This window comes from Lissotriton helveticus, chromosome 2_2, assembly GCF_964261635.1.
Source record: "Lissotriton helveticus chromosome 2_2, aLisHel1.1, whole genome shotgun sequence".
Taxonomy (NCBI): Eukaryota; Metazoa; Chordata; class Amphibia; order Caudata; family Salamandridae; genus Lissotriton; species Lissotriton helveticus.
Genome location: NC_136060.1, coordinates 413761599 through 413781542, shown reverse-complemented (window position 1 = coordinate 413781542; position 19944 = coordinate 413761599). Strand labels below are relative to the sequence as shown.

At 45.4% G+C, this 19944-nt stretch overlaps 1 protein-coding gene across 3 annotated transcripts in view; it reads left to right on the top strand.

Annotated features, from left to right (window-relative positions):
* FGFRL1 (fibroblast growth factor receptor like 1) overlaps positions 1 to 19944 on the top strand; it is a 321781-nt gene that overhangs the window by 280502 nt on the left and 21335 nt on the right. For all 3 annotated transcript variants that reach the window (XM_078678653.1, XM_078678654.1, XM_078678652.1), the window contains 2 exons: positions 11987 to 12067; positions 18933 to 19217. In XM_078678653.1, coding sequence (XP_078534779.1) covers positions 11987 to 12067; positions 18933 to 19217 — 366 coding nt within the window. The remainder of the gene's footprint in view (positions 1 to 11986; positions 12068 to 18932; positions 19218 to 19944) is intronic.

Genomic DNA, 19944 nt, shown 5'->3' with positions numbered 1-19944 from the left:
GTGACTAACGAACCCCTTTATTTGAGCTGGGTTTCCCAGGGAATGTGACTCTTCCGGGTTTGTTCTTCTGGGAAGGCTTTTTACCTGGTCCGGAGAGAGGCCGGCTGTGCCGCCCAGACAGAGACCCATTGACGAGTGCGGCACAAAGGCAGCCGCGGTCGCTATAGACTTTTGACCGCTGGAGAAACATTTTCAAGCGAGGCTTTTGTGCAAAAGAATGGGCCTGGCCGCGCAGAACCGATCAGCATTTTAATCATTTTAATTCCCCGTCTCCGAGTCACGGAGCTCTGCGGAAGTCGGGCAGCAAGCGAGGGCCGTGCATGTGGGGGCGATGGCTGAATGGCAGTCTCGCTGTGTTGTTTTGGGGCCTGCCCGGGGATACAATGTTGCTTTAAACGCCCTCACCATCTGCCAACAAACTTTCTGCCTCTTTCGCGAAAAATGGCGTTTAGCATTTCACGGCTATTTGCTGTTAATACTGGCGGGCTTAGTTTATTTGTTCTTGGTCCAGGTTGGCATTTGTGAACCCTTAATGTCATTTCTGAGGGAATCCGGCGCCATTTGTCTCCCTCTGTAACGCTTTATGTTCGCGGGTCATTGCTGCTTGGGGGAATATGTGAATTGATGCTATGCATATATTCTGTGCCTCCAGTCAGCGTTCAGTGCTGGCATGCTGCCGTTCGCCCTTCACTAACACAAAACAAGCCCTGGCAACGCCAATTGGTCTGGCTTTAATGTGCTAATGCATGCAAAATGTGTTTGTGCATACCTGTTTCCATGCGTTGCAGCACACCACTGCCAATTCCAGTGTTTTTTTTAAAAGCAGCTGGATTGTGTGCAATTACGTGTGTCTCTGTGTATGTATGACTCATACATGTTTCGTGACTAATACAGTAAGTAAAGCAGTGGTGGCTGCCGCTTATCTAAAGTGGTAGGAGGCTGCGGGGAGGGGTTGGGGAATAAAATAAAAATATTAGCCTGCCCTCTGCTCCCGCTGGAGGGCACCTAGTAGCTCCTCTTGTCCGGACCGGAAGTGGGTGGGCCTCAATGCACAGACTCCCTCCCCAGTCCAGACGAAAAACAGTCTTAACCACGCAGCTTGAACTAGGCTGGGCTGAACCACGCAGGCCGTACCAAGCATGTCTAAAACACGCAGGCCGTACCACGCACGTCTAAACCACGAATATGCCTTAACCAGGCATATGCGCGGCCTAGAAGAAGAAGAATCGGAATGAGGTAGAGAGGTAAGTCGGGGTTTGAGGGGGTGGGAGTAGTTTGTACGGGGTGTGGGGTAGTTTTGAGGGTTGGTAGGGTGTCAGGGTAGTTTACATTGACAACGGGGGTCGGGAGGTTTAAGGCTCAGGGCAGTGGACGGAGATGGGGGTAGATTATTTGGGTTGGGGTAGTTTTGGAGATGTGGGGGTCGGGGGTAGTTTTCAGGGCGGGAGGGTTGGGAGTTTTAGGGCTCAGGGCAGGAGACCGGAAAGAGGCAGTTTTAGGGCTGAGGGGGCAGTTGGGCAGGGGGTGTGGAGTTAGGTTTTAGGGGGTAGGGGCTTGGTTTAGGGCTCAGGGAGGGGGCTAGGGTGGGAGTAGTTTTAAGGGGGCTGAGTTGTGGGGCTCAGGGTAGAGGACAGGACAGGGGCAATGTTCAGGTTGTGGTGGTAGTTGGGCTGGGGTAGGGAGGACGTAGGGATTTTAGGTTTAGGGTGTTTTTAGGGTTCAGGGCAGAGGGGCAGGAGTGTGATCTTTACCTTACATGCCCATTTACCAAACAAGTCTTTACCACAAAATTGTGTGGTAAAGGCTTACGTGGTAAAGACATAGTCAGGGTTTAGACCGGGTGGTTAATGCATGCATTGTTGAGACATGCATTTTTCCATCACACAGCCAATCCAGATGCTGCTATCATGCTATAGCTAGCATGAGAGCAGTGTTCAGGATTGGTCTGAGTGGCCAGGTTTGCTGATCAGACAGTGCCTGGGAGCGTGTGGCTTTTCTCTAACCTGTCTGTGCAACACAGTTGGGTTGGAGAAACATAAGTGTGCATAATTGTTGGTCGGCCTAGGACGGTTTACCAAACTGACATGTGCACGTATAAGTGAACACTAATCCTCCTCCCTGGCATGCCTGGTCGCACCTCACCCTATACTCATTGCTTGGACTCCATCGTGGCTCAGACAGCGATAAATAAAATGATAACATTGTGTTATCAATTTAGTTATTATTTGCTGGCTCTGGGCAGTGGGGTGGCACTCCCCGCCATTATGGAGGAGCCGCCCCTCAAAGAAAAGACTGCTGCAGTGAAAACCAAAACCATAGGAATGTATTAGATAAAGAATGTGTACTTTTCAGATGAACTCATGCAGGTCACTGTGAGCGCTCCTAAGGAAGTTGTAAGATACATCAGAAAGACAATAGCATGAAGTAAGGGAATCATACTCCCCTGTGAAGAGCCCAAGCCCACTCTCTCTAGGTATAGTTTAAAGAATCCGTAACAATCAGTCTTTATGTCAAGCTGAACTGTTAAGCCAGGCGTAAAATGTTCAAACTCAGAAACTCACATATACCTGTTTTCCTTTTGTGTCACTGTGTTGCTGTTTTATAGTTGATTTGTTGTATTCAGCAGCCTTCCAGGTTTGTTCTTTCACCCTGTACACTTCTAACACATGGTGGGTGTTGTTACATTTTTTGGTGTTTGATAGTATTGTAAAGAACAGATATTACATTCTCCCACCTGGGTGCCACTCATTTTAATGAGTCACGAAAGATACAATTGGATGTGGTCTAACCGCATACGATTAGAGCCTCCCTCAAGCCATAGATGTCTGGCTCTGGCTCAGCTGGGAGCCTCGAGCCGAGCCTTGCTAGCCTCTTCTGACCATGCATCCCTCAGCACACTAGAACATCTTTCTCAAAGCACCAAGGGTTCAGTATTGAGGGGCTTGTCGAGGCTGGCTATTTGCATTTCTACTGTGAAAAATCAAAAGCCCCCTTCTCTAATGCACTTACTTAATGCAACTGTACAATGTTGGTCTTTTATACCCGTTTTTATCTCATTGTTTTTTTTAAAAATGTCTAAGAATTTAATTTATGGTAATCTATCAGTGAAGTTTTTGGTTACTATTAGCCCTTTGGAATTGCAATTATTGCAAACACCTATGTCTAGTTATATGTTAAGTTAGGATTGTTGTTTAAATGCTATTGTAAAGCGCTCTGACACCCTTTGCAGGGTCATGTTCGCGCTATAGAAAACACAAAAAATAAAAAAATAAAAATGGCATGCGGGGAGGGGCAGGGAGGGGGCAGAAATAAAGTACCTCTTGCAAGGGGGCTGGTAATGGAGGTTATAAGAGGTTATAAGAGGGAGATATAAAGGGGCAAGGAGGAGAAGCAGAGCATAATGGAAAGGTAGTGGGCCATAGGGAGCGAGAGCAAAAAAGTGCGAAATGGGAGAAAAGAAAGGTATAAAGGCAGAGATGGAGGAGAATGCGACGGAGCCAAGGCAGAGAACGAGTAGCCCGAAAGAAACAAAGGGGAGAAAAGGGAAAACGGAGTTAGAAATTGTAAGAGAGATAGGTAGATGTGGAAAAAGGAGAACGACGAGGGAGATAGCAAGATGGCGCGACAATGCGAGAGCGATGTTTCTCCGGCTCTGCTTGTGTAGAGGCTCTTGGAGCCGAGCCGGGCCCTGGGTCCGCGCTTCCCCTGCATTCTCTGGCTTGCCCTCTTCCAGATGCCACCCTGAGCTGGCCTCGCAGGGCTAGAGCCTGCCCTCCGAGGGTTTCCACAGACCGCTCTAGTAACGGCATTGGACGTCTTGCCCTTTATTTCAACGCGCTCTATTCTCACCGCTGGAGCGCGGTATAAGGGGTCCGAGGGGCGGGATCTGCGGGAAAAGGAGCCTTATTATATATGTATTCAGACCTCCGTGGATTGCATCATTGTCTCCTTCATCCCCTCCGAGGGCCGCATCAGTGATGAATCAACGCGGATCTCATTGTGCGCCCCCTTCTCCCGCCCCCTGACTTTGAAGTTCGCCCTCGGCCCGGGCTTCAGTTCAAAGGTCGCCGTGTTTATTTATGCAAAGCTGGGCTGTCTGTGGAACGGGCTCTTTCAAGCTCGCGGCCTTCAAAGCCTCCGGACCTGGTTCTCGGGAGTGAAAGCTGGAACAGGCCTTGCATTGTGGGGAATGAAAGCGTCTCGCGCCGCTGATAACAGAGGAGCATCCGGGCCCGCGCCTGCCTCGAGCGCGGGCGTCGTGCGCGTGACGGTGCGCGAGGCGAGCATCACCTGCCGCCTGTCCGCCGCTCCGCCCTGGAGCCAACCCATGCAAATAAACACAGCACGTGGCACGCTTCTAGACACGGTGCCCACGAGGCCTCTGAGCTTCCCGCTTTCTTTCAACCGCACACCTGCCTCCCGTCAGCCCCTGACGCACTTGTATAAATGCCATGTCCTTCACCAGTGCCTTTGAGTACCCGCGTACTTCTATAATTTGAAAGGGAGGGTACCAGCACTTCTCAGGACTACTACCATCAGGGCTCGACGGCGTCCCCCCACTTATTTTACCGGGTGGACGCCGTTCCCCTGCCAAACAGCTGGACTTCACTCTTTGGCCTCTCTGTTACGAGATCGCATCTCAGGGGTGAGCGAGGGGAGGGAATGAGCCATGGTGCAAGCCACCTTTCGTGACGTCACTTCCTGGCGTGATGTCACTTCCAGTGACAACGTCCACCCACTTCTTTTTGTAGGACTTGTGCCCTGGCTACCATACATTTAATGCGAGAATCCAGGCACTACTTGGCAGCAAACAGGTACTTTGAATAGTGAGTACCTGCCCTTCTACATTTCCATTTAAAGCAGTGCCTTCGACACAGCACACTATAAGTACACTTACCGTTTATTTTCAACCTAACCATCAGAACCAGTACTAAATTAGGCTTCCCTATCGACCACACACAGCCAACAATAAACAGCCGATTGATGAAATTACAGAAAGAATCAAAAAAGCTATACGGTGCCTTAGATGTTGTTATAGAGTGCCAATATAATCTAAAACCTGTTTGTAGCACTAGTGCCTGGGCAGGTCTGTTTTTAATACATATGGAAACATCAATGTTAACTTGCCCGCGCTGGTGCTGTAAGTGGATTGTGGTGGGGCCTGTGGAAAGGCTGGTGTAGTCATGTCAGCATGAAGAATACAGACTGTGGTCCAAACTGACTAGGATCAGGCCCCCTGACCAGACTCAGCACAGCTCTTCTATGCTAAGGGGGACAGAATCGAAGATTGTCCTTGATGCATAGTAGAAGATGGCCACTGACTCTGAGCAGAGGCCACATTCTACTGAGCATCTTGGCCGTTAGGCTTCATCAAACCTATGATTGTCGCACAGGGAAGTAGGGACTGATGAGTCTGTGCTGCATTTATCTCCGGAGCTCCCCTAGTCTCCAACTTTTGCAAAAATCAGGAAGTCTCTGTGTCGGGCAAGCATCTTGCCAGGAACAGATGAAATCGAACCAACAACTCCTCCTTGTGCATTCATGTTTGTGAGGGACCGTTGACTGCATTCTGGACCGGACAACAGCAAAAGGTCCAAGGGTTCCATGCCATAACCAATTAAGCTAGTAGGACCACGTGTCACCCTGAAGGTAAACTGCCCGAATAAACAGGTGGGGGTAGTTGAGTAGATGGCCAAGAATCACTTCCTCCAGATACCCTTCTGGGGACTCCATTTCAAAAGGAGGCCAAGAAACATATGCAGGATGGTTATCATGCCTATTTGTTGATACGCTGGTTTCAGCGTGTTTGATTTTATTTATTTATTTATTTTTGACGTTTTCTATAGCGCTGGCCAGACCCGAGGGTATCGGAGCGCTTTACAGAGGATGGAGAGAAGACAAGTATAGAACAATAAGCAAAATCGAATCATACATGTTCAGAGATTAAAAATGGTGTAGCTCCTAAGGTGCGACTTTGAGTTAGCGCTGTCATAGGTTCAGGGTGTGCTGTTGAGGTAGCGCAGTCCGGAGACGTTTTCGATTCAAAGTATTCTCGATGCAAAGTCAAAGTTATTATTGGACTTCTTTGAGCCAGGGCTGCGGGTTAGAGACATGGGACGTGTAAGGGAGTCAATGCACACTGAACGTACTGAACAAAAATTAGGTCATCGTCCACTTCACCTTAAGAAAGCTCCTAATGTTATGAAACATATGAAAGGGGCACTTTTATTATGTGAAGAATTATTTAATAACCAAAATAGTTGCCATTGGACAGAGACGCCAACTGTTTAGGCAGCAGGACATTGGTTTAAATGATCCTCGTCAGAATACAGACTGATGCATATTTTGGACTAGAGGGCTGACAAATTACCACATTTAAGGTTGCGGCTTCACACCTGCCAGCATTTAATGCTGTTACAAGTGGAAGGCTATTGAGCCGCCACTCGATCTGATTGTGGATCACAGAATTAACTTTATCCACATCACTACTGAAGGGTCATTCATCATTGCACATAAAGTCCTGAAGATGGTCTAGCGGATGCACACAACATTAGACCGAAACGTCAACCTTCACACCTATTTTTTGTACTATTGTATTGAAGGACATGCTGTCTGTTTAGTTAGTCACATTTCCCTATGATTGTCGCGAATAGGTGTTCACAATTGTAACAAAGAAGTGTCTGTAACATCAAAATCATTGTAAACTTCTAGTTACATTGTGCTTTTTATTGAATAATTTTTATATTTGTTTTTGTAACCTTTGCAAATTGTTTTGCTAATATAAATTTACTTGTTGAATACATATACCTGTGTTTAAAAATTCTTTTGAAGATTTGCTCATATGGAAATAACTGAAATTATATTTGAAGAAATTGAATTATAAGCTACTCGACAGAGCTTGTTAACATTGAATGCAGAAATTAATATGAATTTGTAGTTGAATGAATCCCTTGTGGGTATACGTACCTGATAATAATTGTACAAAGGAGCTTTCCGAATAATACACAAAGCATCAAATCCTGATTTATGTTGATATATATTTATATGGCTTGGAATGTGTCCATTGTGTTATAGTTTTTGACCCTTCCAGGCATGTTTCCTGCCATGTCACAAGAGTTCCTGAGAATGATTCGTACGGAAGGACATAGTATCACATGGGGACAGATAGGAGGACAACAATGGACAAAATAGAGCAATGTTTCACACAGGAATAGGACAGAATAATGTCTTGCACCCTCTTTCACAGGGATATGACTGAATAAGGATAGGGCAGCAAACTGTCACATGTAGTGATAGGCCAGTACAATATCTTTCATGGGGGTATGAGAGCGTTGTCTCAGGTAAGGATCTTTCCGTAATAGGTCTTGCACAGCATTTGAATTGGACCATTTCTTAACCGGAGATAGGAACAAACTATGTCTTGCATTGTTAGCACATTGGGATGTCTCACAAAGAGCTAAAACAGAATATTGTCTAACAAAGGGATTGGTCACTACAGTGTCTCACACAGGGATGATGGGAATCTGCAATTAGAAAGCAAGAACGATACTGAATGCATGGCGATGACTGTCTAAATCAGATGATGCAGGTTGATCTATTCACAAGTTCGGCATGCAGAAGCCATCATGCATCAGGTTGGTATCTCAGGAAAGAAGGTCCGCAAATAAAAGCCAGGTTAGAAAACATGAGATAAAGCATAATCTGAAACAAGAGTGAGTGTGGAAAAAAGTCTAAAGTACAGAGGCCATTTCAGTACGAGAGGTTATGAGCATATGTGGAATAAAAGGAAATAGAATAGAATGGTCCAGTTTTCTTCCAAGGTAATAAAGCAGTTGAGAAGCACCTCTCCCATACAGCGCTTTGTTTTTATACTGTGTTTCCTGAGATCACCACTATAGAAGAGTTTACAGATTCCCACTCCCAAGATCTCTTCTTTGATATTTGTGGGGGCAGCGTTGTCGGGACCTGAACACTCCCAAAATGATGTTCCTATGCTAGAGTTGGTACCAGCAAGCATGAAACATTTGGTGCAGGGTTGCAGTAGGACATCCACAACACTAAACAGCATCTTTGGTCTGCCATATGCGGTACCCTTCGCTCTGATATTGGTGACACTACTGTGGCCATCTCATACGCTGACTGTGATATCCACCTGGTGAAGCTGTCCAAACTCCCACTGCCATTGGCTTGGCATCTGGATCCGCCGCAGATGAGCCAAAGTGACAATTCTAACACTGACTGAGCTTCCGGAATTTTTGTTCAGAGTCCAGGCAATAGCTAATTTCCATGGTAGACGTACACCTTGACATTCTTTAATGCCTGCCTTAGATTCCTTTTTACTACTTTATAAACATTTAGAACATGATTTATAATCACTTATCTGTAGCCTATAAGAACCTGCATATGTTGAAATGCACTTTAGGCCATTTTGGATACCTATATTGGCCTCCCCAAGACACAGCAGTCAACAACTAGCAGTGCTCCCTGACCAGCAAATCTCATTCCCCCAACCCCCATCCTTGCCTGTGCAGTTGATATTGTGGAGGATTAGTGGCCACATGCATCATTGTAGGATTTTGCAATTCCTAAATTGCGAAAATTAAGTAATCGCAATTTAGGAATTGCAAAATCCTATGCATCAAGAAATCTTAAAAGTTTTTAGGATTTCTTAATTTTCTGTATTTGCGATTCCTTAATTGCGAATCGCAATTAAGGAATGGCATTACATTGATTCCTATGGGCCTAGAGGCCCATAGGAACAATGCCTTTTTGCGAATTTTATTTTGCGAATGTCAAGTTGTTGATGCATTTCAAGGGTGCTGAGGGGGGTCCAAAGGACCCCCCTGCACCCTTGAAATGTTTTGTTAAGTGCAAGTTTCACACACACATGTCCAAAGGACATGTGTGTGTGTAACATGACACTTTCAAAAATGCTTTTTTGAGCATTTTTGAAAGATTTCGCAAATTAACACGAGGGTCAACCTCGTGTTAATTTGCACCTCCTATTTCAAAATTCGCATAAAAAAAAAAAATCATGCATTGCATTTAAGGAATCGCACAAATGCGATTCCTTAAATGCAATTGCATTTTTAGGAATTGCAAAAAATTGCGAGTTTTGTAAAAATGTTTGATGCATCCCAAAAAGTGATTTTGGAATCACAAACGGCCGATTTTTCCGAATCGCACCGTTTGCGACTCCAAAATCACTTGATGCATGTGGCCATAGATGCCATCAGCTATAACTTGTCAAACGTGAGACTAGCATTTTCAAATGAATTGTGTCCATCCGGCTTTCCCTCTATGCAACATATGGCAAACATGTACTGCCTATCACCAGTCGTTCAAGCATGCTTGCAACTCCACTGCAAGACCACTGTAGTGTCTAGGCTCACTTTACATCTGATAAGTAGCATTAACCCCTAAATCCACGCCTGGAGAATTCTGTTTGAACACACTAGACTTTTACGAAAATCTGAAAATCTACTGCTCATACAAACTTTTAAAAGGGAAAGACTCATGGCACAATCCTTCTCAGGTAATGCGGTTGTAATTTGAAACTCGCTACCTCCAAACCTTTGCCACACCACCTCTTTCCGGGTTTTCATACAGACTTTAAAACTCTTTTCTTCCAAAGACACTTCTATCAATAAGTATCCTCTCCAAGCCCACCACCAGGCTCACGCCCCCTCTTCCCAAGTCGTGACACTAATTTTTACATGGCACTTGCAAGAACTACTACGACCCTCCGTCTCAATTTTGTAAATATGTACTTGTGCGACCCGAATCGTTCCTCCTTTTCCTAATGTTTTATCTTGAGTGAATATATAACTTGTTAATATGTAATTCTCACCAAGAGTAACTGCAGTAGATATAAGTATTGTCACCTACTACACATTACTCTGAATTCCTTATGTCATTTACTTCGCTCTACTGTAAAGCGCTCTGACACTTCTGGTTAAAGCACGTGCTATATAAAAACACACACAGAAAAAGTCATATTGTCGATGGTTTGGGCAGTTGGTCCTGAAAGTGGAGGAACGCAAAAGAACTACAAATACAGTTGTTTGTAGTATTCACGAGTCCACGATCAGTACAATGTTTTTTATACTTTTGGCAAAGTGACATTTTGATGTCCCCCTCTCCTTTTCCACTTTTAGAAATCTTGCACTTCCTGTTGATGCAACCATCAGCCAGGGACATGTGCTCTATGTATGCTGTGTAGCCATATTCGTTTCCCAGAAATTCGCTACTTGAAAGGACAAGACGAAGGGTTGCGGGGCAGGAGCGTAGCAATCTGTAGTGCAGAGGGTGCAGTGGAACCGCAGCCCAGGAGTCTGAGGGGTCCACTGCACTCCAGTTAGGGACTTTGTTTCTTCGAAATCAGTGGATCTGGGGTCTATGGCCCTTGTTGGCTTTAGTGCCCAAGCAGCTTGCCAGGCCTCTGGCGCTGCAGGCATGTGCCCTTGGACAAGGCGAGAAATGTTTGTCTGCAGCGGCCCCTGACACCCCACCACCCCACCCACATTTGGTGGGAGGCGGCCTGCGCCTTGTCATTCACTGCACAGGTTTGGGATTTGGCTGGATAACAAGCAAGGTTGCATCTTGAAAAGGATCAAAGCAGCCGGTCTATGCGGCTGACATCAAAGGCCTGGCGGCGTGCCAAGGGATGTGGAGAATGCCAGTCAGTTGCTGTGTGTATGCGTGTGTGCACAGGGAGGGCGGGGCATGTACATGGCCTGACATACTGCAACATGAGGCGCGAGCAAGGATGGGCACGCCGCGCTTTGTACCCCACACTAGAAGGATTAGGGCGCCATTGACGGGCCTGCACGCCTCCCCCCAAGTCGAGCCTTCCTGTCCATGTTACAGATAACCAAGGCATTAAAAATGGACAACAGTCCTTTTTTGAACTCTTTTTGCGTCTCCCAGAATATTCGTTGTTTGCACAGTGCTTTCAAAGCTCGCCTGACAGCAGATATGTCAGGATTTTGTTCTCCGGGCCTTTGATACGGTTTTGAAAAGTTCTGAAGACCAAAATGGCATTATTCACGTTTCTTTTAAAGAGAGATGCGTAATCTGGCTTTTATACGAGACAGCTCAGGGTTCGAAGAAAAGCTGTTTTTTCTGCTAAGGTTGCCTCACCTTTTATTGCCCCAGCAAAGATTAAATAAAGATATTGCAGTTTATTGGGGTTTAGAAGCACAAAGGCTCTTTGTGCAGAAATCATGCTGAACACATTAAAAGTGCCACCGAGGCCACTGTAGATTGGTAAATATTAGCTGTGTTGTAGGTGGTACCACCAAGGTATGGGACCCATTTGGTCTGAGATCTTGAGATATGAACACTCGACCCGTGTGTGCTGGCACCCGGACTGTCTGCCGCTGTGACAAGTGTGTGTGTGTGTTTTTAAGAGGCCAGTCGTAAGTATGTTTGATGGACTTCCCAATGTCTTAGAAGACCTAAAAGAATAGGTTGTTAGCAGGTGGTCTTGGGGTGTGCGTTGACCATTGATGTGGACACCCTCATTCCGAGCTGGCCGACACTTGAGTCCTGCAGCAGTGCCCTGAAGAAAAGGGATAGCCGAGGGTGCAGGTTCCCAGGTGTGGTATTACCTCCCCATTCTAAGTTCTGAGATGCAATGCTTAGAGTTCAATCCTGTGTTCTTTCCCAGCACAATACATTTGTGCGCCGGGGGAAAAAAATCACCTGGTTAGTGCAATATGTACACATAACTTTTAATGTTGCGCCTAGATCTGTGGCTTTTGGATTTCGGCACAGAACTTTTTGTAGTCATCCCCATGCTTTTTTAATACAGTAGGCCTGCACATTTCCACCTGACTATTTGTATGTACACTTGAACTCCTAGACTCATATTTGCACATAGAATTGTTATGTATACAGCTCCTAACATGCATACGTTGTTGCTTGTACTGTGGTCAAAGCTTGCATGAACGTTTCTAATATTTCTGTTTTCTTTTCTTTGCAGATGATTCTAGTGCCGGAAAGGACAGCCAACCCCCAGAAGGCTCTATTGCGGAATTCGAGGACTTGTCTGGCAAGCAGTGGGGTAAGCATGCCCGTGGTGTTTCATGTTTGCGTTTTTACTGCTGTGTTGCGCCTAGTTACTAAATTATATAAAAAGATTTGCACTGGACAGAAATTGGTGGCATTCTAAGTTTCAGCCATAGTCACTGGCCAAGATTCTTCAAATATTAATTAATAATTAATTACCGCCATACAGCACAAAGGTTTATGGAAAGAACATGAGGAATGTTATATCACTGGTTGTATCCTTGGTGCCTAACTATTTCTGCCAGGCAGTGTCTTTTAATACTTCCATATTTGACTTGACGAGCTTTGCCAATTTTTGGGATCTGAAATCAATATATTATTTAGAATTTAAAACCTAAACTAAACGTCTCCTAGTTTATTTGATCAGGGGAGCTGACATAGGATGGACAGTAGACCTGAAATAAAAAAGCCATGTGGTCGAACTGCCATTGTGGAACTGTCGGGACCTGGGGAAGGATTATCCAAGAGGTGGTTTAGTCTGTGATGGCGGCTTTGCATGTTTGTGTAGTAAGTCAGCCAATCTTGTGAATGAAGAGATTGTCCTAAGTGTGGTGTAGTCAGTTAAGGACACTTTGAATGTCGGTGTAGTTATCCAATCAATCTTGTAATATTTGGACAGGGAGGCCTTGGTACACTATCTTATAAAGTGTCACATTTTCCTATCCTCGACGGTAGAGTAAGGGTCTGAAGTGGCAGGTAGATCATTCATTTCCAGATTATCAGTTCCTGATGTTGGCTCCTTTCTTCCATCTCGGTAGTCTCAGTGGGCTTCTATTTCATGAGTGTATCACACTGGAGACACCGGTCTTCATATCTTTCCATGGATGTGGCCACCTGTGCTTGGATTGTAAGACCTCAAGACACAAGCTAATAACAAAAAAACACCAGGCACAACTGAATTCAAAAGGGCCACATATGGAAACTATGTCTTATTGTTGCATGAATAATGCAGCGTAAACTCCCAGCACCCTCATAAATACATTTACAAGGCTCCTATTCTGTTAAGCGTTCCTGCACTGCTTCTTCTCAGCTCCTTCTTACGTAGGGGATCTCTACAAAAAGTCTGGTGCGTGCACCTGTTCCAATATCAGCTCTCCCACTCTTCCTGTTTTTACACTGATCAGCCACAATCTTGGATGCGCTTTCAATCCGTTATTGGTAAATTTTGTTGAATTTTTGTTCATTTACTTTATTTCACGTTCTTGAAAAACACTGTTGATCTCCCTGAGCCCATAAAAGAGAGGCCTTGAGATACTTATTTTTAGCACAGCCATGCACACCTTTTCCCTACGGTGGAATGCCATCTGCACCAGGATCCCTCAGTCATAGGTTCTGTCCTCGGTGGAATACCATCTGCACCATATTGTCTGGTACTGCCTAAAACCCCCTCCCCCTAATAAACCAAAGACCCTTGGGAATGGGGACCTCCCAGCTCCCATGGAGGCTTGCGGCCCGCTTTACCCCAAACCAAACAATGCAAACACTACAACTGTTTGGATTAGGGGTCCTAGTAACCCCGGCCGTATTTTATTACATAAAATAATCAAACATTGAAATTCTTATTATTTACATTATGTACAATACGCAGAAAGTCCAATAAATTGATAGGTACAAGATGGCAATTGGCTAACCTTAACATGCTTCTAGTACATAGCCATTCCTATCGTAATCTAAGTGATGAAAATATTTTCTTTCTGCGTATCCCTGTTAGAGCCTACGGCAAGGTCAATGACTTGCAGTCCCAGATCACGATCAAGCTAGGTCCGAACTCCTTACCGGAGTGACCTTGTGCAGGGGGTCTAGCTTACCGGATGTATACCTCCCCCAAGGCCCCCTTGCACCCTCAGTGTTAAACTCCATAAAGGGGCGCTGCAGTTAATGCATCTTTGAGTGCATGCGCGTGCGGGGGTTTGCCAACCAGCCTACTGGAAGCGGGACTTCACTTACCCCCGCACTCTTCCAGCCTGACTGTCCCCGGAGTTCCATGAGAGACCCTCTGTCTCCCCCTCGAGCGTTCCCATTTGACAATGGTGATGCCCACGAAGGACTGAAAACTAAGCTCACCAATCATGACCTTACTGCCTGACAAAGGAAAAACACATACAAAATACGACACAATTCATTATCCTGAAAATTGAAACAATTTAGTTAGGAAAAAGAACACATTTTTTAATGCCAACATTGCGACAAAGCATGAATCAAGTACACTCTCTTAAATTACTCTTCCTGTAAATAGAAAACATATTGATCACACAATATATCTGCCTTAGGGGATGGTGGGTGGGGAAAAAGAATTGTTGGGGCCTCCGACTGAGGCCCTGACCCATCATGTGACCTGCAAGCTGGGGATCGGCGAAAAAGAGATCGTCCGCTCTGCTCCCCAGCCTTTTTAATGCAGGGTCAGGCAAGCCAGTTTTGACCCACTTGGCCGGACGCGGAACCGGAAGCACTTGTAAGTGCTTCCGGTTCACGCATGGTCAGCCAATCACTCGTGGGGCTCAGGAGAGGTCAGGGTGCAACGTCACTCTTGTGCGCAGCGTGCCCTGCCTCACCCGGGTGTGGGGGCTCGGCATGACTGCCATACTGGCGGTGTGCCCGAGTCCATGCCCGCCTTGTAAGGATCACAGTCAGAGGTTCTGTCTTCGGTGGAATACCGTCTGCACCAGGATCACAGTCAGAGGTTCTGTCTTCGGTGGAATACCGTCTGCACCAGGATCACAGTCAGAGGTTCTGTCTTCGGTGGAATACCGTCTGCACCAGGATCACAGTCAGAGGTTCTGTCTTCGGTGGAATACCGTCTGCACCAGGATCACAGTCAGAGGTTCTGTCTTCGGTGGAATACCGTCTGCACCAGGATCACAGTCAGAGGTTCTGTCTTCGGTGGAATACCGTCTGCACCAGGATCACATTAAGAGGTTCTGTCTTCGGTGGAATACCGTCTGCACCAGGATCACAGTCAGAGGTTCTGTCTTCGGTGGAATACCGTCTGCACCAGGATCACAGTCAGAGGTTCTGTCTTCGGTGGAATACCGTCTGCACCAGGATCACAGTCAGAGGTTCTGTCTTCGGTGGAATACCGTCTGCACCAGGATCACATTAAGAGGTTCTGTCTTCGGTGGAATACCGTCTGCACCAGGATCACAGTCAGAGGTTCTGTCTTCGGTGGAATACCGTCTGCACCAGGATCACAGTCAGAGAGGTTCTGTCCTCTTTAGGTCTGGCTGTAAGAGGGTTGGGTCCACAGTGATCAGTCCTTGCACACATGGTTACATATAGTGAAGTTTTTCATACTTGGGTTCCCCATCTGAGTAGTTCTTTCAGACCTAGGTTTCACAGTTTCACAGTCTCATTCTCAAAATATATCAAAGTTTGCAGCTAGGGCTGGAAAATAATCTTTGCATTTCTTTCTTTTAACGGAAAGTATGGTTAGCGTTGTATTCCTCGCAAATGTTACTAGGGCTACGTTCTGGCTTTCCAGATAACAGTAAGCAGCAATTTTTGACCTGCCTCTTTGTGATTCATCACTGAGCAGCACTGACAGAGTCATCTAAATATGTGATATAAGTGGTTTTACTGGTGCAAATCCCACTCTTCATGCAGTGGGCAGGCGAGGACATGGACTAAATGCTATGCAATTGACTGTCGAAGATGATAGCCTTTTTGCAATTTTTGACTGGAAACTGATAGCTTAAGATATTAGGAAAATGCTTTAAGCATTGAGAACCCTTTTTATGGCTTCCTACTTGCAAAACATGTTGGAGCCAAGGTGATTCTGTGAGTTTTGGGCTCTGGGAGGGAAAAGTGGGCGCAAGAAGGACAGGCCGTGTGGGAGGATGCCTTTGTTAGGAAACCGAATGCCTGCAAACATGACTCCTATCATTGACCTTTCAAACTGCAGAACTACAGTGCTCAAAACATTGTCTCTTCATATTCACCTATGCTTTCAATAGCGCAATTGTAAAAAAAAGTGAGAAAAATATTATTTTATCAGTTTACCAAAGCAAAGCTGCCTTAGACTTGCTGGCTGAATGCAGATGGTGACATGAACAGGAGCTGGGCCATGTAGCACAGTTCTGAAAAGGCCCGGCTGCAACAGCTTCTGTTGGGGTCATGCGGGGAGTGGGGTCTTTTTTTAGTTTTTTGTGATGGATGAATTCAGGGTGCTGGAGTTTGGCCCTGTGGCCGGTGCTGGAGGTGCTAATGGGTAATGCAGTTCCACGCTCCCATGGGAATGAGCGGCGCACTTTGAAGACGGGCACGCTGCCTTGGACCTGATCCAGGGCTCGCCCGTTCATCGGCATATCAAGCCCCCCTGGAATGGGTAGCTTCTCGCACTTGCCACCTCAGCTGCTGCTCTTCTTACAGCCGGTCCTCGACCCCCCGGTTTCATTAGGTTACACACATGAGAGGCGGGACGCGCATTGCGCTGTGGCCACCAGGCACTTGATATGGTATGAAGCAAGCAGGGTCCCAAGTGCCAGCGTATGGAAGAGCCTAGGGAGGTCATGGGATGTTCCTTCTGTGATGCTGGAGCACAGTGAGTTCAGTGGAAGGGACATTGGGTTCTAGCCCAATGGCCGCGGGCCTACACAGGTTTGGGTCTCTCTTACATGGAGCCTGCTTTCATGAGAGTGACTGCACTTGTAAACAGCAGGAGAGGGACAGTCGGTAATCTACAGACATTGGTTTATGGATTTTAAACGAAAATGAACCTTAATTTTATGTCCAAGGGGATTTGCTACAGTGCTGCTGTCATCCGCCAAGGCCTCGAGACGTGGGCTCTGAGTGCCTTGTGGTAGGAAATGTCCTGAATCGAAATGTTTGCATAGTTTCTCTGAATATAAGATGTCACTTGGCTTTTAGCAGCAAAAAGGAGAGAACTCTGTACTCCTAGTCTCTTTTCAGAACTTGGGGAGCACCACCTGAAACAATGTAGTGAACTGGAGGGATCTATTGCAATTTTATTTTCCAAATAGTAATAGAGACTGAAGTTAGTAAAGACAAGGTGGAAATTATGTCCTATGCAACAGGTCGGCCTGTGCTCTCTTGTATGGGAATTTTGTGTATGAGGAAATGTAGAAAGTTTAAAAAAAATCGCAAGATCTTGTGAGTTATGCATATCCTTTTACTCACTTAAATAAATGAACAAACAAAATGACAATTTTTTGTTCCTTTACATTTATTTGTCTGTTAGCTGCTGTACAACAATACTGTAGGCTATTATCAAAAGAAGTAAACGAAAGCCATAACATCAATCCAGACTATACTAGCAAAAAAGGAAGAATGAGACAAGGCCAGTCGGACACTACTATAAAGAGATGCCAGGTCAGATGGGGTTGGTGTTGGTTGGATAAGTTGTCATTTTGGAGCTTCTAGAAGGCAGAATGCTATGCAAATTGAGGGATGAAACTGCGTCAAGGGACGGATATTTCTATTACTTACGTGTATAGTGAACTTGGCAACGCGCTTGTAAGTGGAAGTGGTGCAATCAGGGTTTAAGGTAAGCCTTGTTGTGTGAGCCAGCACAGGGAGATGGCTTGCTCTAGATAGTGTAGTGCTGATGGTGATGATGAAGGTATTCCTGGTGCACTCGGGTACCCTGAATGATGTCCTAGTGCTGAGGAGGAAAGCTGAGAAGAGCCACCAGACTCGTTATATGGAGCAACTAGAGATGAAAAGTCAAATCTTAAAATATTTATGGATTAAAAATGATTATCAAAAAGACTCAGAGGGAGAAGGAGAGTTTTCCAGTGTTTCACTGCTGAAATAGAAAAAAAGGTGGCTGACCATCCTGGCTTTACAAATTTGAGAGGTCGCAAAGCGATTTCACGACTGTGGAAAGAACATAAAGATGAAAATTAGCTTAGAGATATAATGGCTTTTTAGATGGACAGTGTGATGGTCGAGACACGTGCTCTTAAAGAGAAATCTTTCTGTGATCGACCGAAGTGGTATTACAGATGATGAAATAGGCAGCTGGATGTGGCTGCATATTGTCATTGAATCAGACCTCGGTTTGTCACTCAGGATAAGTGGAGAATGTAGGGGATCTGGGAGTAAACGCTTGTGCTTGTGGCTGCTAATGGAAAGTAGGTCGTTTCTCTTATGTAATTGTTTAGCATAAGAAGGCACAGTACTATTGGCACATTGTGATAAAGCAGTTCATCACTTGCTGTCAAGGATGAGTGTGGAAGGAGGAAGAGCAAGGGCTTTTGGGAAACACTAATAGGGGGCTGTCTTGAAGTTAATGGAGCGCTGGGACATGGAATAGGACTGATGTACAAAAGTCGGAGGCAAATCAGTACCCGAGTGATAGCTGAATATTCATATGTAATCCAGCCAAACTTGATGTTCAACTCGTTTTCGCTGTATAGTGTTCCTGGCATCATAAGGCGTTGAGGTCAGCCTGTGTGAATTACATCACTTCCTGTTTCACAGTCCTAGCCTGCTACCATGTGTGAGTCCAGTTCACCCCCTGAAATGTATCCCATGTAATACTGACACCCTGGTTAGTTTCCGGGATGTAAACATTCTTAATAAGAAGTAATATGAGCGAGGTGTTCCTGAAGTGCAAAACCAGTCTTTGGAAGCTGCGTGTACGCCACGCTTCATGTCTGCTGCATTACAGTTACTGATGTTAAGAAGAGTCTGCACGGATGATAGGTTCATGCAATATGACCTGCTAGTGAAGATAACAAGCATTAGGTATTTTGTTGCAAATGTAAGCCATTAATTTTTTGGAAATGCTGAATGACATTATAGACATATATTGTACAACTAGTAAGGCATGCTAATCATCCTCTTAACGCTCTACATTGTTGTCAGTTTTGAGCATTATGCATTTTTATTCTTCTTTCCAGCCCGGCCTAGGTTTACGCAGCCAACTAAGATGCGACGGAGGGTCATCGCTCGACCAGTGGGAAGCTCGGTCCGCTTAAAATGTGTTGCAAGTGGGAATCCACGACCAGACATCACCTGGTTAAAAGACAGCAAACCCCTCACACCACAAGAAATTGGTGAAAACAAGAAGAAAAAGTGGACCTTGAACCTTAAGAACCTGAAGCCTGAGGACAGCGGAAAATACACCTGCCGTGTCTCCAACAAAGTGGGAGAAATCAACGCCACTTACAAAGTGGAAGTCATCCGTAAGTATGGGCATGGTCTTTTCAGAGATTTGGCAAACACAGTACAGACGGCAGAGTTTTCAGCCATACAACTCCACTAAAATTAGAAGTTTATTTTCACACTTATATAGCACACCTTGACCAATAGGTGTTAGGGCACCGTACATCAAAGAGAAAGGTTACCTCAGCTCCTGTGACAAATGATCAAACGAGTCAAAACAAGTTGTAAACATAACCATAGTAAACAGTGCCTTTTCGGGTAGAAATGCACTTGTTCTAGTTCTTTGAATGAAATCAAGGACAAGAAGTGTTTGAACAGGCATGCTTTGTTTTCTAAGTTTTGGGAGTAAAGCGTTCCAAGCCTTGGTGGTTCTGCCAGGGAAAAAATGCTTGTGGTATTGTTTTTCTGCATCTTGGAACTTCCAATATTATAGAACTGCGACTCCCTAGTTCTCTTGTTTGTCTAAAAATGTTTAGTAATTTGTTGATGTGTGTTGGGCTGGTGACACGGATGCTTAGTGAACTAGGCAGCAGATTGTTTGAATTGTATTCTAATTGCATTGGAAGTCTCTCGGTATGGGAGAGATGTGATCATATTTCCTTGCTGAATGGATCAGCCACATAAAAGACAGTTTTGAGTTAGAGAGAGAAAGTAGCTGGCACCCAAGTCAAAACGACATCACCAAAGTAAAGTCTTGAGTTCATATGAGCATTGATGGCTGTTTTAAGGTGCTCAGGTAGGATCAGG